The 15,535-nt window shown below is 56.8% G+C and overlaps 1 protein-coding gene across 1 annotated transcript in view; it reads right to left on the bottom strand.

Moving 5' to 3' along the window:
• Nucleotides 1–2,820: 2,820 nt before the first annotated feature.
• LOC116871024 (SPRY domain-containing SOCS box protein 1) overlaps nt 2,821–15,535 on the bottom strand; it is a 106,462-nt gene continuing 93,747 nt past the window's right edge. Inside the window, exons 2-3 of the mRNA XM_032863332.1 lie at nt 11,879–12,721; nt 2,821–3,685 (exon numbers count right to left, since the gene is read on the bottom strand). Of these exons, the coding sequence (XP_032719223.1) occupies nt 3,558–3,685; nt 11,879–12,572 (822 nt within the window). The 5' untranslated portion in view covers nt 12,573–12,721 and the 3' untranslated portion in view covers nt 2,821–3,557. The remainder of the gene's footprint in view (nt 3,686–11,878; nt 12,722–15,535) is intronic.

Below are 15,535 nucleotides of genomic sequence, written 5' to 3'. Positions count from 1 at the left end.
AGGAAGGGTGGGAGGGAAGCCTGGGCAGGAGAGGGAGGGAGGGCTCTTCCCATCTCCGGCCAAGCCCCAGGCCGGCTACCTGCTCGAAGGCAGGGTATTAATTACAACCACATGGGCTGGTCTGCAGAATGGTTTTATGAAGACTGCTCCCTCCAACTCGAAACCCTGCTCCCCGAGAAGTATCCGGGCAGTACAAAGGGCCTTATTTTCCCTGGGTTTCCAACCCCCCAAACCCCACCCCACCTGACCCCCTTCCTCCCCCTGCCACCTCCTTCAAAGCCAACAGAGTTCCAAATGCAACCCAGACATGAACTCCAACTGAAAAATAATTTCAGGCCACCCCTTTCCTCCAAGCGCATCTGGGGAAGGCATCTAGGGCTCCCTTTTCCCCTGTACCCACCTGGATCTTTGGAGACTTTACCCAAGAAGAACATTTATCGGAAAGTTGGTTTAGGGATGTTTGGACCGTTTTCCAGAACAGAAGTGCATGAGCTTTAAAAGCATCTGTTTGCACACTTGCTGGTATGCTGGGCCCTGTTCGAAAGCCTCATTTCACCCTTGCTACCCTCCTACGAGATGAGCACCGTGAGGACTGCCGGTTGACGGAGGCCCACCCAAGAGCCCACAGCAAGGGAGGGGTCAGAGCCAACATCTGAACCCAGGTCTGACTCAGGAGTCCCTGTTGCTCGTCGCTGGGCCAACCCACCAACACACTGAAAGAATTTCCCTTTCCTCAGCAACTTGTCCGGAAAAAGAGCTGACACAGTCACAAACAGTGGTCTCCAAACTCTTAGGCAAGGTCACTTGGGGAGTTTGAGAAAACTGCAGATCCCTGGCCTGGCCCCAGAAACACTGATTCGGTTCAGGTCAGGCAGAGCTCTGAGAAACATGCATTTTAGCCAATACCTCCCAGGGGCATGCCAGGGCAGGTGGTCCGAGGAAAGCTGGCTAGGAGGCGGGCAGAGAAAGGGACAGGGGACTTTGGTCCAAGGGCTCCCAGGCCCCCAGACTATGCCACTTTTCACAGCACCAGGAGATCCTGACGGGTCCACGGGGAGCTGAACTGCATTCTTGCCAATTCTTTGCAGACTAGTCATGACATGCGATCGTATCTAGTAAATGTCTTGACTATTCACGTATCACTCACCAATCTGCTGAAGAAGCCAGATTTTCCCGTCTCCTCTGCTAGGTCATGGGGTTGGGGGGGTCCTGCCCACAGCAGCGGGGAGGATAGGTTCCCTGAGAAAGCTCATCAGTGTCACTGCATGCTTGGCACTGGGGACACAGAAGTGAGTAAAGGACCAGCTCCTTCTACTGCATGTGCAGAGCCTGGACTCAGAGAATGCCCCCTCGGGCTTCTACTCTGCCCCTAAAAAGCCCACTGTCAACTCAAGCTGTAGGACACTGATGAGCCAGAGGTCTCACCGATGGGCAGAATCCTTCTTATCAGGCTCAGAAAGGCTCAGTCTGGGCTGCAGGCTCATGAACTTCTGAAAAGGGATGGAGACATTTTAGGATCACCTCTCTAGGATTCTCCTCCTCATGGGGGCTCTGGCTGGCCTCCCATCCTCAGCCATGGGGTCCCAGGGGATCACCTCATTATCTATTGAAAACGGACCCAGGGAGGGCTTGGCCACACCCCTTTCCCTTCCCCCCAAGGCACAAAGAGGGACTCAAAAGTGGTTTGGTATTTTAATAAACTTTCCTTTATTAGGTTACTATTATTAATCATCATAAAATAGAACAGGAGTTTCAAAACTGTACAGGTCACAAGGTTCTGGGTGGAGAGGAGAGAAGGGTGGGGCTGAGGTTTGGGAAGCCGGGGGACAGAGGGGCAGAGAAAGGACCAACAGCCCACGATTCATCCAGCGCCGGCGGGAGGACACTGGGTCAAGGCGGGAAGGTTGGGATCTAAGTAAAACTCTCTTGTGTGCAACATTCATGAGAACATGACCCACCCTGAAACAGAAGTGAGGAAAAGTCTTTAAAAGTCTTACAGGTAAGGTTTCTCCCCCAACTTGGAAAAAAAAAATTCAAAATAATAAGGGGGTAATTTACATTCCTCACCCAGACTTGGCACCAATTTTGTGCTTTAAAAAATATACTCCACTGGAAGACTTTTTTTTTTTTTTCAAGGTACCCTACAGCAGCTGTTTAAAACATAATTCTTACAGACAAATATATATGTATATATATTAAACATTTAAACAAATAAAGTCATCTATTGTACCTGTACAGAAATGAACAGAAGTCAGATTTGAAGCGAGCTGACTTCGAGATCAAAGAAGCGGTGAGCGTGGCTGCAGGGGTGGGGTCTGCTACATGGGGGGGGCTGCGGCAGGGAGTCGGGGGTCCTCCTCCTCCGCTTATTGCCCCGCCCCACCCCGCCCTGCTCCTCGTGTGGCTCTGGGGGGTCGTGATGAGCTGAGGCTGCTCCCCCTGGGCACAGAGCCCGGACGGGGACACTAGGCGGAGGCCTGCGATGGCTTCCGAGGGGCCTCGACCTCACTCTGGGCTCCCCGCCCCGCCGCGCCCCTGGCTTCCCTGGGGCTGGAGACCTGCTCATCCTCCCTTCTTAGTTCCAGCTCCAGGAAGCCAGAGTTTCTGAGGATGTGCATGGGAGGTCTCAGCTGGGAAAGCAAAAGCAAACCCCCCCCCAGAAGACTAAAGAAGGAAAATCACGTACAAAGATGGATGTCTCCTGGCTGGAGACAAGGGGCGCACCATAGCCCTTGTAGACGGGTCCCCCAAGACCCTCATATTGCATAGGCTCAGGAACCCAGAGCAGAGCCCCTTGGGAACTGTAGGTCCAGGCAGGGACCCACAGGGAGACACTGTTGTGCCCACGTAAGGACACACCACAGCCACAGCCCAACGAGAGGGACAGGGGAGACACACACATCCCGGGGAGGGGCAGGTAGAAGGGAAGCAACAGAACACTCTGGAGAGAGGGGAATGAAACAAGGTTTCCTTTCTAAATGGAATAAATAAATGGCTTTTGTTATTGTTAAAAGAATAAATACAGGGTACCGGGGGGCTGACAGCCGGGGCTGATGGTGGGTGCTTGTGTGCCTGTGGAAGGTCCCATTTTGGCTTCTGCCTCAGTGTCCGTGATGAGTTTCTGACGTCCTGAGTGTGGTCTGCTGCAGCGTGGCCCCGCTGGCCTCAGCACCAGCCCTCATCCGAGCACCTCTCAACGGCCCTGGGATATGCTCTTGGAGGAGGCCGGGGTGCCTCCTCCTGGGCCCTGCCAGGTCGGGGCAGGGAGCATGGAGATCCTCGTGCCACCCCGAGGGTGGGCTGGAGCTCTGTGGAGGGCTTCCTAGGAGTCTGTTCTCTGGGTCTTCTTCCGCAGAGGGACTGTGGAAACGGCGTGCAGGGGGCTTCTGCCAAGGTCGGGACGGGGAATGGAGGAGCCTGCGTCGAGCTGTCAGTAGCCGGCAGGGGCAGCGGGGGAATGGACAGGTGGCCGGGTGCCGGTCCGAGGTGCAGGGCACGGCGGCAGGCCTGCATGGTGGCACCGGGTGGCTGGCGTGCTGGCGGTGCAGGGTGGAGCATCACTGGTAGAGGAGGTAGGCCTTGAGGGAGGCCGGCAGTGGCAGCGTGTGGATGTCAGCCAGACGCTCCTTCCCCAGGGCCAGGCGCACCGAGCGGCGGCACAGATCCATGAGTGGCAAGGGCTCGGCTGGGGGGACGGAGGAGAGAGCGAGGACAGGTTAGCATGGCTCTGGATGGCTCTAGAAGGCTCTAGAAGGAACAATGCTAACAGGGACAGCCACCCTAGCCGTACTATGATGTGTCACCTTACAATCAGCAACGAGGCAACTTCACATTTTCAATCAACTGTTAATGGCAAACACGGAGAGAACCTGCTCTGGGCCAGGCACCCTTGTGAGCCCCCTGGAGACGCAAACTCATTGAAGAGTTTGTTATGCTTCGTAAGGAGGGACTTAACAATCGCAGGGACACATCACTATTATCATCCCCACTAAACAGATGACACTGAGGGACAGAGAGTCCCAATTACTCGCCCAGGGTCACAGCGCTGGAAGGAGAAGGAGCCAGGTCCAAGCCCAGGCGGCCCCTCCTCTTACCCACCCGACAAGCCTTCGTTGCGTGTCCGACCACAGCACATGGAAGCCAGCCGGTCCCAGCACGGGCCCCAGCTCCAGACCCCACACAGGCGCTCGGGAAGGGAATCCACGTTAGCCCGGCGCTCGCGGGTCCCGCAGCCGTCCCCACCGCACTGGTGAGGGCGCTGAAGCAGAGGGGGCCCCACGTGTCCAGGTTACGTGCCAGGGTCCCAATCCAGGCAGCCCGGCTCGGCCACCACATCCTTGGCCACCAAACCGTGCCGCCAAGGAAGATGGAAGAAATGCCCGGAGGCAGGCCTGGCCATCCCAGGGCCTGAGGGGGCAGAGTCCGCAGAAACCCTAGGTCCTTGCCCTTCTTCGCACCTGACTGGGTGAAGGTCAGGGGCCCAGGCCAGAGCAGGTGACAATGCCAGCCCAGCCTCCACAGCCGGGACCTTCGAGGCTGCCCCCGGCACCGCCAGAGCATCTTACAGCTAGGGAAACTGAGGCAGGGCTCATGGTGCTGCCTCGGGCGCCTGGATTTGAGAGGAATTTCTAGCCGCAGCCTGCGTAAGCACTTTGGTCCTTATGTCCCCAGACAGCCTGCACCTGTCTTCCCCCAAGAGAGGCTCCCTGCAGCCCATGTCTCAGATGAACTCTCCTCTGGGGGGGGGCAGAGGGGGCCTCACTCTCCCTGCCTCCCTGCAGGTGACGCTTCCTGGCGAGCACATCTGCAGCTGCTCAGGGCCACCCTGAGGCGTCGCGGATCCGGAAAGAGCTAAAGGGACGGGCATCTGTGGCTTTGGCCAGGGTGTCCCCTTGACACGGAGACTCCCCTGTGGTCAAAAAACTGAGGGGAAAAAAAAAACCAGCATTCCCTCGGGACCCCATGCCTTCAATGAGAAGGGGATCAAAGTGTGTCTCAGAATATTAAAAATAACATTGAAAAAACTCAAGTGTTGAGGAGCACATGTTACAGCTGGAGGCTTTGGGAGGAAGTGGGGGAGTGAGGGCTGTTGAGGTTTTCGGGGGGCCATGAAGGTGTTCTAAAGCTGATCACACTGATGGTGGCCTAGTGGTCACGCTCTTTAAACACGGGACTGGTACCGCCTGTGAATTACATCTCGACGAGCTGTTATCAACACACTCGGGCTCAGGCTTGGTAACACATTTACTAAATTCCCGGCTTTCAAAGAAGGCAACTACTCTTCATCTCCCATGGGCCGTCAGCCACAGCGAGACCGGAAAGGGAACTGAAACGGTCCGTGTTTTTCATGAAAAGCTTTGAATTGGGGCCATTCCTGGACAGCTCAGGATGATCAAGGGGAGCCTCGGTCAGAGGCAGAAGGATGAGCTAAATTATCTTTCGCCCTTTGAAGGGGTGAACATTTAGACTCCTGGGGAGCAGGGGTGGGCTTCTCCCCAAGCCCATGGAGCCCTGGGTCTCCCCCATCGTGGCGTCCTGCACGCGTGGCCCTTCCTCTCCTCCACTCAGGAGCTCCCTCCATCTGCCACATTGGGCCAGCCCCTTCTCCCTCCAGAATGTGGTTTGGACCCCCATGGGGAGGCAGAGGGGCTTTCCCCTGACTGGTTGGGGACCCTTAAGAAAGTATCAAGAACCACTGAATGTGGCCAGAGCGCCGAGCAGGGCTGCGGAGGGAAGGTTGAGATGGAGTTCCCATTATACCCTCTTAGCTTAATGGTTTCCAGGCATCCCATGGGGACCCTCACTAAGAAATGCTTCTAAACAGCAGAGCCCTGCACACCCCCTGCTCCAGCTCCCTTATTTTTGGTGACAGCCAACTTAAATTAACATCACCAGCAGCAGGGGTGCCTGGGTGGCTCAATGGGTTAAAGCCTCTGCCTTTGGCTCAGGTCGTGATCTCAGGGTCCTTGGTTCGAGCCCCGCATTGGGCTCTCTGCTCAGCGGGGAGCTCTCTCTCTGCCTGCTTCTCTGCCTACTTGTGATTTCTGTCTGTCAAATAAATAAATAAATAAATAATCTTTAAAACATCACCAGCAGCAACTTGTGGACCATGAAGGGGGTGCCTGGCAGGGACTGTGGCCCCTGCAATCTACGGATGGGGAAATGGCTTGGGGAGGGGAGAGCCGAGGGCGAGAACGTGGACATGCAGCACATCCAGCCAATTCTGTAGTCAGGCTCTCTCTACACCAGCATGGGGAGGAAGCTCCTGAGAGTCCCCTGCGGTTTACCCCAAGGGATGAGGACCTGTGGCTACCTCCTTCCACTCCCCCGGAAAGCCTGACCATCTTAGGACCACACTGAGTAATCCAGGTGGAGAGCGGTTGTGAGCCTGGAAGGGATGTGTCTTTCAGACGCCCCAGTCCTGCCAGGATGAGCTGTAGAAGCCACAGCCAGCAGATATAGTGACGCACCATGAGCTGAAAATACGACCAGTCACGCAAGCATCCCACGGATGGGTCTGTTCCTGGGGGATGCAAACACACACACAGGTCATCCCCCTCCCTCCTGGATCTTGTAGGGGGCAAACGATGCACGGGGTCATGGTCTGGGGGCTTTCCAAAGACCGGGCAGAGAGCAGGAGTGCAACCAGACGTGGGTACCGGGCCATGGAAAATGTCTGTCCTGATTTCGGTTGGTCACTGATGGAACCCAAGAAGGCCTCCCCACCTCAATGCCTTGGACAGGGGCCTGCTGACTCTGTATCCAGCTCCATCCACAAAGCCAGGCGCCCACTGGAGTTCCACCCTCGACGTTCCCAAACAGGGAAGGCCAAGGTTTATTTGGAGAGTGAATCAGGTGCTGTTTATGGGAGCTGAAGGTCGAGAAAGGGTCTCTGCTAACTTCCACGTTTCTAGGTTTCTAGGAGGAATGATTACTGGGTGGCCTGTCTGACCGTGCACGGCCCAGCATGCCGACCCGACCTGTCCACACTCCTCAGAGAGGCTACAGCCCCACTCACACCTCCAGGGCCTGCCCATGCACTAGCTCACAGGCTCAGGGAATGAACTTCAGGTCTGTGAGGTCTCACTCACGTCAAGAAGCGCTCCTGATCCAGCCACATTCCTGTCCCCCCCCACCCTGTCGCCTTCACCGGTCCCGAGACTGACCTCCCGCTCACTCCTGCAAGAAGCTTGCACTGAAAATTCTCCGTGAAATGGATTCTAGGAAGTCATGGGTGGAGGTCGGCCATTGTGGAGGACCATCAGCCTATGTGCACGTTTCCCCTCGACATTAAGCGGTTCTTACAAAAAAGAAGCAAAACAAAACACGACCCCTTGTTCTTGGCAGCCAGGAAACGACGCCTCACGCCCGGCTGGGTGGCTTGGTAATTCTGGTTCCCTGCTCTCCTGACTCTGAGAGCCTACTGCCCTCATATGCCAGCCTTTCGGGGGACAGGGGGCCTAGAAAGACCCCTTCCCTCCTCAGTGGCCTCCCTCCCCCCGAAGGAAGCCCCTGCTGGTGGAGGTGATTAGCGTCCCTGCCTAGGGGCTTCCTGGAGCGCAGCGGGAACAGGTGCAGGTAGGATCCACCACTGGGTGAGGCACCCCGGGAGGGCATCTAGGGAGGCCAGGAGGACCCCAGGAGGAGGCCACCAAGTTGAAAGTCTCCTGAGGAAAAGAGCGGAACCCTCTCTGAACCCACAATCATAAAAAACCTCACCAAACTTATCTGGGAGCTGTAAAAGGGAGAATTTGAAAATGGAGGAACGCAGAGGAAAGCTTTCCTTAGCAGGAGACGCGGTCACAAGTGGTGGGGGCAGGGAAGACCCATGGGGCAGGGACCCTCCCTTGGGTGGTGGCCAGCCTACGGCTTGCAAGTAGGTCTTTCCTTTTTGCGTCTCCAGGGAGGGGACAGGTAGGCCTGGAGGCCACAGTGGGCCTGTCTCCTCGCTACAATGGTCACGTCCTCCCCTTCACCCCAGGAAAGAGGAAAGTGACACCACAGTCCCTCTGGCTGTGGCTTCAGCCCCAGAAGGTCTCAAGGCCTGAGGTGGTCAGAACAAGTGGCCTGTGGTCAGAGCTGGCTGGACGGTGGGGGGGGGTCACATAGGGACACACTGATCACCAGCTCTGCTTTTGCTCTGCTCTGGCCTCAGTACAGGGACAGGGACTCTGGTAGGAGGGTCTGACCAGCACACGGGGGAAGGGGACAGGGACTCTGCTGGGGATGTCGGCCTGGCGCACAGGGGAAGGGGACAGGGACTCTGCTGGGGATGTCGGCCTGGCGCACAGGGGAAGGGAACAGGGATGCTGCTGGGGAGGGTGGGCCTGGCGCACAGGGGAAGGGACTATAGACCGTTCACTGCGGTGAGCCCTGCAGCACGGGGGAGGCCCCGCTTAGCAAGTCTGGCTGACCAGCTCTGCAAACCGCTGCTCCCTGTGGAGGTCAGGACCTGGTGTCTGGGGCAGGGTGGGGTGGGGCGGGGCAGGGTGGGGAAGAAGGGTAAGGATGACTTCCCAGACAGCCCAGGGAGGGCTAACAAGTCAGAAAGCCTCCAAGGCTGTGACCCCGAGATGATGTCTCTAGCCAGCCCTGGCCAGACTTTCTGCTTTCCACACTCTGCTCCCGGTGGACCACGGACCCCGTCTCGCCTTGATATTCCCCGTTCCTCAGTGACCTTGGAAGGTAAGGCAAACTCTCATGGGCAGAAGACTTAGGTGCCCTTCAACCTCACCCAATAGGTACCCCATCTGACTACTGTCTCACCTTCCCCTCAGGGGGTGGTCTGGGGGTCTCATGGGAATGGTCTAGAGTCACTGTCTCCACATTTCTCTCTCTCTCTCTCTCTCTCTCTCTCTCTCTCTCTCTATATATATATGTATATATAATGGGGGGATAGTGTCCCCCTCTTCTAAATTCAGAAGCACCTGGAGCCTCAGAATGTGGCCCTCTTGGAGATAGCATCTTTGCAGATGTCATTACTTAAGGTGAGGTCATGTTGGAGTATGATCTGGGCTGGGCCGGGCCCAGAATCCAATGGCTGGTGTCCCGGTAAAATGAGGACAGACACAGGAGGCCATGTAGGGATGGAGGCAGAGACGGGGGGAATGCGTCCACAAGCAAGGACTGCCGGCAACCAGCAGGAGCCAGGACGGAGGCCTGGGGAGAAGCCCCCTGAGCCGTCAGAAGGAACTAATCCTGCTGACACCCGACTTTGTAGCCTGGGCTCCGGATCGGCAAGAGAACGCATTCTATTGGTTTAAGCACCCAGCGGCGGTCATCTGTTCCAGCAGCCCCCCGAATCGAACACACCGGCCTTCTCGCTCCTCTGCAAACCCAGTGCTGTCAGGCTTCTGACTCCACCCGACCCTGACGACTTCAGTCAAGGTCACCAGTGATGGCCTTGTTGCCACAGCTGACGGACACCTCTCAGCCCTCCCCGTGCTCAACCTGGCATCGCCTCTGTCTTTCTAGAAGTCCTTCTTCATCTGTTGTCCAGGCCACTCCTCTCCCCAAGCCTCATGGCCTCTCTGTCTCTTCTCCCTTTCATCAAAACCAGTAACCAGAGAGTTCACGGGACTGATCGCAGCGGCAGACTCCCTGTGCAACTTTTTACCCAGACCTTTTCCTTTTGCCTTTAGGTTACCCCGGCTCTCCCTTCAGGGAGCTGGATTTGAGGCTTGCCTCGTTTCCTCGTCTGACTGCCTCTGGAGTAAATTCTTTCCTTGCTGCCTCCCAGCAATTGTCTTGGCTGCCCAACGGGAAGGCAGACTCCGCTGGGTTATGCATGACATTTCGGGGGAGAGGGTCCTCATCATTAATCAAGAGAATCCAAGGTAGGCTCAAGCCACCTGGCACTTGGAGTCTCCACCCAAGACCCAGAACCCAGATGCAACCCTCAGCAACACATTCCCACGCCCATTCCCACTCCCCTTAATCCCTTTCCATTTCCTCCCGACAAGAAATTACAAAATCACTCGACCTCCCATCTGATGCAGAGCTGACGACGGGCCTCTCTTTATAAGATGCCCGTCTGGGCCTCCAGGACTGTTGTGGCAGAACCTTTGCCGAGGCTTGCCCTGACTCAGCAGAGGAACAGTTCTGCTGGGGTGTGCCCCGACTTGCCACAGTTAACAGGCTAGCGTCCCCCTGGGCCCCTGGGCGGTCTGTGTTCTGTATTAGAGCTGGCTCTGTGAATGGGGAGGGCTGATGCACCTGTTACTGGAGGGGGTGACGGCTGCACCGCTCTTGTGGAGACCAGCAGGCCAGTGACAGCATGGGCAGCCAGCAATCCATTCCTCCATCTGCACAGAATGGGCAGTAAGTTACCGAGGGCCATGGTCACTCCTCTGCCAGGGCTAGGGCTCCTGAGATCCTAGGTTCTGGGCAGGAGGTGTCTGGTTCTCCCAAACCCTGCCCGTCCCGGCCTAGGGCAGATTTGACTATGGACTTTCTACTACCATCACCTGGGGAGACAGACTCACAGAACTTGCTCTGCAGGTTCCTGAGACCAGATCTGAAGTTACCTCCTCAGGGAGGCTACCTGCCAGAGGCACAGCTCGTTGCCCCTGCTGGGAGTCCGATGACCCAGGGATACTAGGCTGCACTGGTGAGGTCATTGCCATCACCAGGCCAAAGGCAGAGGCAAGGAGCAAGGGAAAGACGGGTAGTGGCAGCTTCCAAAGAGAACTGTTTAAGAGGTCCCTCTGCCTTATGTCCCTGGATATTTTCTCTGACATTCTCCAAGGCTGAAGCAGGGAAGAGGTGTGGGAGAAGCTGACGGTTTGGACGCTGCAAGACCACAGTAAGCATCTGTGCTCTGACCCCGGCAGGGCGTCCCTGACTGCTCACCTGGCCTACTGGGTGCCAGGCCAAACCTGTCCTGTAGGGACAGTCAAGACGTGGGTGGGCAAAGCTTTCTGCCCCACCCCCTTTCCAAGTTGAGGTCTGAAGATGGTAGAAAGGACCTATGGAACACTAAGGGTCAAACGTGGGGATGGATAGTTCTGGAACTCTGGGACCTCCTGTCACCATGGGTCCCAGCCATGAAGCCACAGAGTCCTCTGCCTCCTAAACTAGGACATGTCACCACATGTGGGCTATTTTCACGTGCAGTCTGAGAAAGGCCACTCCCTATTCCAAAGGACTGGTGGAAATCATTGCTGATTCAACCTGTTTCTAATCCACATGTTTCTTCTCCAAAGGCCTCCTGACATCATGACTGAACAAGCCCCTCCCAGGGGACCTGGTCTAAAGGAACCAACTCAGAAGCCTCTGGCACCAGAAGAGAGAGACCCTAAACCTATCTAATGAGCAAAAGAGGTCACTGGCTTTCATTTATGTAAGAGGTCCTCATAACCCCAAAACGGCAAATCCCAGCTCAATAGTATGTTGGCTACTGTGACAGAATTTGGTCAACTGCAGATCAAAACTGGAGGCAGATCAACCAGAAACAAAGAGCATCTAACCATGTACCCATCCATCCACCTTCCCATTCATCCACCCACACAGCCATCCATCCAACCATCCATCTACCCATCCATCCATCCATCCATCCATCCATCCATCCATCCACTCATTTATCCATCCATCCATCCATCTAACCATCCGTCCGTCCATCCATCCATCCACTCATCCAGCCACCCATTCATTCACCTATCCACGAGAAGCTATCAGGTAATCTGGCAGACTCCAGTTAGAATTCTTCATTTAAGCAGAGGCATGCAAAAACAGCCTCTGAGGATCTGAATACACTGGGATAGCTACTAAAAGACTTTCTAGTTCCAGTGACTGTAAATTTTTGGGCAGGCGCAGCTAGGATCCCAGGGCCACAGGGAGTCCAGGAACCATCACACTGGACAGAACACAGGACACTTACGGTCGAGTCCATTCAAGTAGCGCATGCGGATCTCACAGTGGCCCCACACGGCACTCACTACAGGATACAGTTTTTTGCCCTTGAGTCCTCGAAAAGCCACTCCCATGTACTGTCCGTCCACAATGAAGCTCAGGGTGCCATCATCCATGTCCAGGGCCACGAGGAATGAGTCAGGGACAATAAATGTTTCATCCGGCTCCAAAAAGGCCGGGTAAGTTTTGCTTGGTTGGTTTTTGCCATCGTGATAGAGCCGGTTGCGCCCCAAGTCCCAGCCCCAGGACTCGTGGTTATTCCCCACGAGGGTCGTGTACCCCACGGAGTGCAGGGGGGCATCTGCTGTCGCCACCCCCACCACAGCATGTGTGCCCCGCTGCCTCATAGCCCACGTGATCTGCCATACGTGCAGGCCGCGTGTGTACCCGACCTTGCCCCTGATGGCGTCCGTGCTCTGGGCCACCGGATGCCGGTGGAAGATCAGCTTGTCGTCTTCCTTCACAAAGACGTTGAGCGATCGGTCGTTGTTGTTCCACGAGTGGAGCAGCTGGACGTCGTAGGACACAGGGGGCATGTCCAGCAGCAGGTCTAGGCGGGTGGGCTTGCAGTAGTCCAGACCCTGGAGCTCCTGCTTCAGGGGCCGGTACGTGGGGTCCCTCATGTCCACAGTCTTGATCCCTCCAGTGACCTTCTGACCCATGTTTGCCCTTGGTTTCACCTTTGCATGGACTCCTGGGGCAAACTCATTAACCGTGGGGCCTCCCGTCCAGTTTGCTGATGAGGCCCAGACAGTGGTCCCAAGGAAGGGTGGTGGGCGGCCTCTGGAGACAGCGGAACCCTCAGTGTTGCCTGATGGATGGAGAGAGAAACAGGAGGCTGGGTGAGTAGAGGTGCGGGAAGAACGCGAAAGTTGGGAGTATGAGGCGTCATACTCCCACGTCCCAGCAACCCGGCTTTGGGGCTCCGGGCACACCTGAGGCGGGGCAGGCTGCGGCCATGGCTCTGTCCCCAAGACTACCGTGAGGAAAGAGTTGGTGTGGAGAGGTGGGCCTCGGGGCTGGGCATCATGCTCGATGGTGTCGGCTGCACAACCCTCATCAAATACCCCACCACGGTCTCTCAGGGCAGAAGGCCAAGTTGTCATGGGACCTGAATCAGGCCTGAGGCAGTGGGTATCCTCCTTGGTCAAAGGAAGGGAAAACTTATTTCCCTTGTCTACGGTTTTCGGGGGGAAGTGAGGCCGTGAGAGGCAGCAGAGGGGCAGACCCCCATTTCCCAGCTCCTCTTCTTTTCTAGCACAGCTGCTTCTGGGGGTTCATGCTAGGGAAGGGGACCCCAGTGTAGCCAGAAAGCTCACTTGGTGGTCTGCATGGGTGCTCGGCTGGGAGGCCCTAGGGGTCCCCTGGCTTGCTGGTCCCCGAGTCTGCTGCGACCTCTCCAGCAAGTCCTATGTCCCTCCTGGCCCAGGGCCACCAGTGACACTCTTCTCATGGCCCCGGGGCTGGCCCCTGGTCAGGTGAGGACAGAGGCTCTCACCCCCTGCCCTCACGTAGTGCTGGACCAACACTTCAAGGACTGCCACTTTCCCCAGCCACACCCTTCAACCAGCAGCCAACATTTGGCCCCTTGGGTCCCAACAGCCCATCTGGGTAGGAAGTCGGAGAGATCTCACTGTATCTGTCCTGGTGTCTCCATTGGCAGTGCCAAGGAGGGGGGCCTGAAATGTGGGGCCAACCGACCACCCCTGCCATTCCTGTCCTCAGTGTCCAGCCTTGGATAAGGGAAAAGAATACGCTATTTGGGTTTCCTGAGCCTCACTGGGGAAGAGCTTCTTTCGGCCATCACAAACCTCCCTGGCCTGTGGGACTCTTGGCTGCTGGTCTGGGGGACGGGCTCCTGGGACCGAGCAGACAAGGGAGAAAGTAGGCTTCAGGCTGAAAAACTGGAACGGAATGTGCACGTGGGGGCGAGGGGACTGGGTGCCTGTGACGAAGAGAGTCCAAAGGAGCCCGCTGTGGGGGTGCTGCGGGAGGCCCCTCTGTGGGTGGCAGGGACAGGGCACCTGCTGGGAGAAGAGGGCCGGCTGTGCAGGGGAATCTGGGATGGGAGCCAGCAGGAGCCGGGAGGAGAGGAGGGATCTGCAATGGGCTTGTGCCTCTCATCGCCAGTCTTCTAGCGGTCCCAAGCTGCGTCTATCCTCTGGGACCGCATCTTCAGGGTGGCCAGGCCTCTAGGAGGCTGGCTCTCAGGAAGATGAATGTTCCTGTGTGTGTCCCTCCCCCACCATCAATGAGCACATCAAGCTTCTCATCGTCCCCTTTCTGCCATGGAATAGAAGCCTCCCTGAGGCATGGTCATTTCTTCAGAGCCAGGCTAGGACCTCTTGTGTCCAATGTATGCAAAGTTGCTACAGAGCAGAAGTGTGCCTCTGTGGCTAGAGGACCCCCCGGTTCTGGAAAGTTCTGTGGATATCATGACCTCACGTCCTGAAGCCCCAGGACATTCCCAATTTCAAGCCTTCAGGCCCATTGACTCCTGAGAGCCATCAAACTCTTCAGGACTTGCCTGTGGCCCTGCAGAGGGGGCCCCCATGGCATTGGCACCTGCTTGCCAGGCTGTGTGGGGGTGGAGAGAGCCGGGGTTTTGGTGTGCAAACATGGTCCTCCTAACTATAGAGTCTGGGGGCCGCCTGGCTGCAGCCTTCCCTGACTCCTCTCTTCTATGCCTCCCTAGACTCCATTCCAGTAGCCTCCTGAGCTGGGCAGGGGCAGTTCCCATAGTCGGAAGCATCCATACCCATCCTTGCCTGGACATCTCACTCTGGAAGGTGCCCAGCGACCTCCCTGTACAGGACCCTGTGGGAAGCCCTCTTTCTGGAGCAAAGCGGTCACTGCCCTTCGGTGGGCTCTGTCCCAGCATCTCGGCGCAGGAGATCCCAACCCCACCATGGGCACCGGTGAGGAGTGAGGAGGAGGCTGGGGGTTGGGGGAGACACTGGGCAGGCAGGATGTGTGGGAGAGGGAGGTGGTGCGGAGAAGTCCTTCCAACACGTTAATTTATCTACTTGGAGAGAAAGGGGTGGGAATGGAGAAGAGCTGGGAAGGTGGGGAGAGCCAGGGCAGGTCAAGGGTGGAGTGAGGCAAGGGTGATGGGGGTGAGAAGGGGAGAGAGGGAGGGAACGCTCAGGGCCCTGAGCCGGGACCTGCATGTGTACATGCATACACACAGTAAGAGTATGTGAACTCCTGCTGCAGCGAGACGGTGATTAGCAAAGGTCTTGTGCATGGCGCCAGACAGTAAGTGTTCCACATTTGCAGCCAGGCAGCCTCTGACAACTACTCAACTCCACAAGCAGCCAGACAGTGCATAAATCAGTGAGCATGGCTGAGTTCCAATAAAACTTTATTTGTAAGAACAGGCTGCTCCCTGGTCTAGACTAGGGGCCTCCCTGAGCTAGACTAGGGGCCCCGCACATCATCCCCACTGAGGACAAAGTCTTGCAGGAGTCCCTGGGAGGAAGGGGGACAGGAAAGAGCGTGTGCAGCCCTGCGGGAGGCTCCCGTGCAAGGGCACCCCAGAGCCCGGCCAGGGGCGGGGCCAGCCCACTCCGCTGCTTCTGGGCCATCCTGCCTTCAGACTCCCCTACACGGGCCAGCACTGTAG

The sequence above is a fragment of the Lontra canadensis genome, unplaced genomic scaffold, assembly GCF_010015895.1.
Source record: "Lontra canadensis isolate GAN:19392208 unplaced genomic scaffold, GSC_riverotter_1.0 scaffold25, whole genome shotgun sequence".
NCBI classification, from domain to species: Eukaryota; Metazoa; Chordata; class Mammalia; order Carnivora; family Mustelidae; genus Lontra; species Lontra canadensis.
Note: the sequence above shows the minus strand (reverse complement) of the source record. Positions and strands in the feature narration are given on the sequence as shown.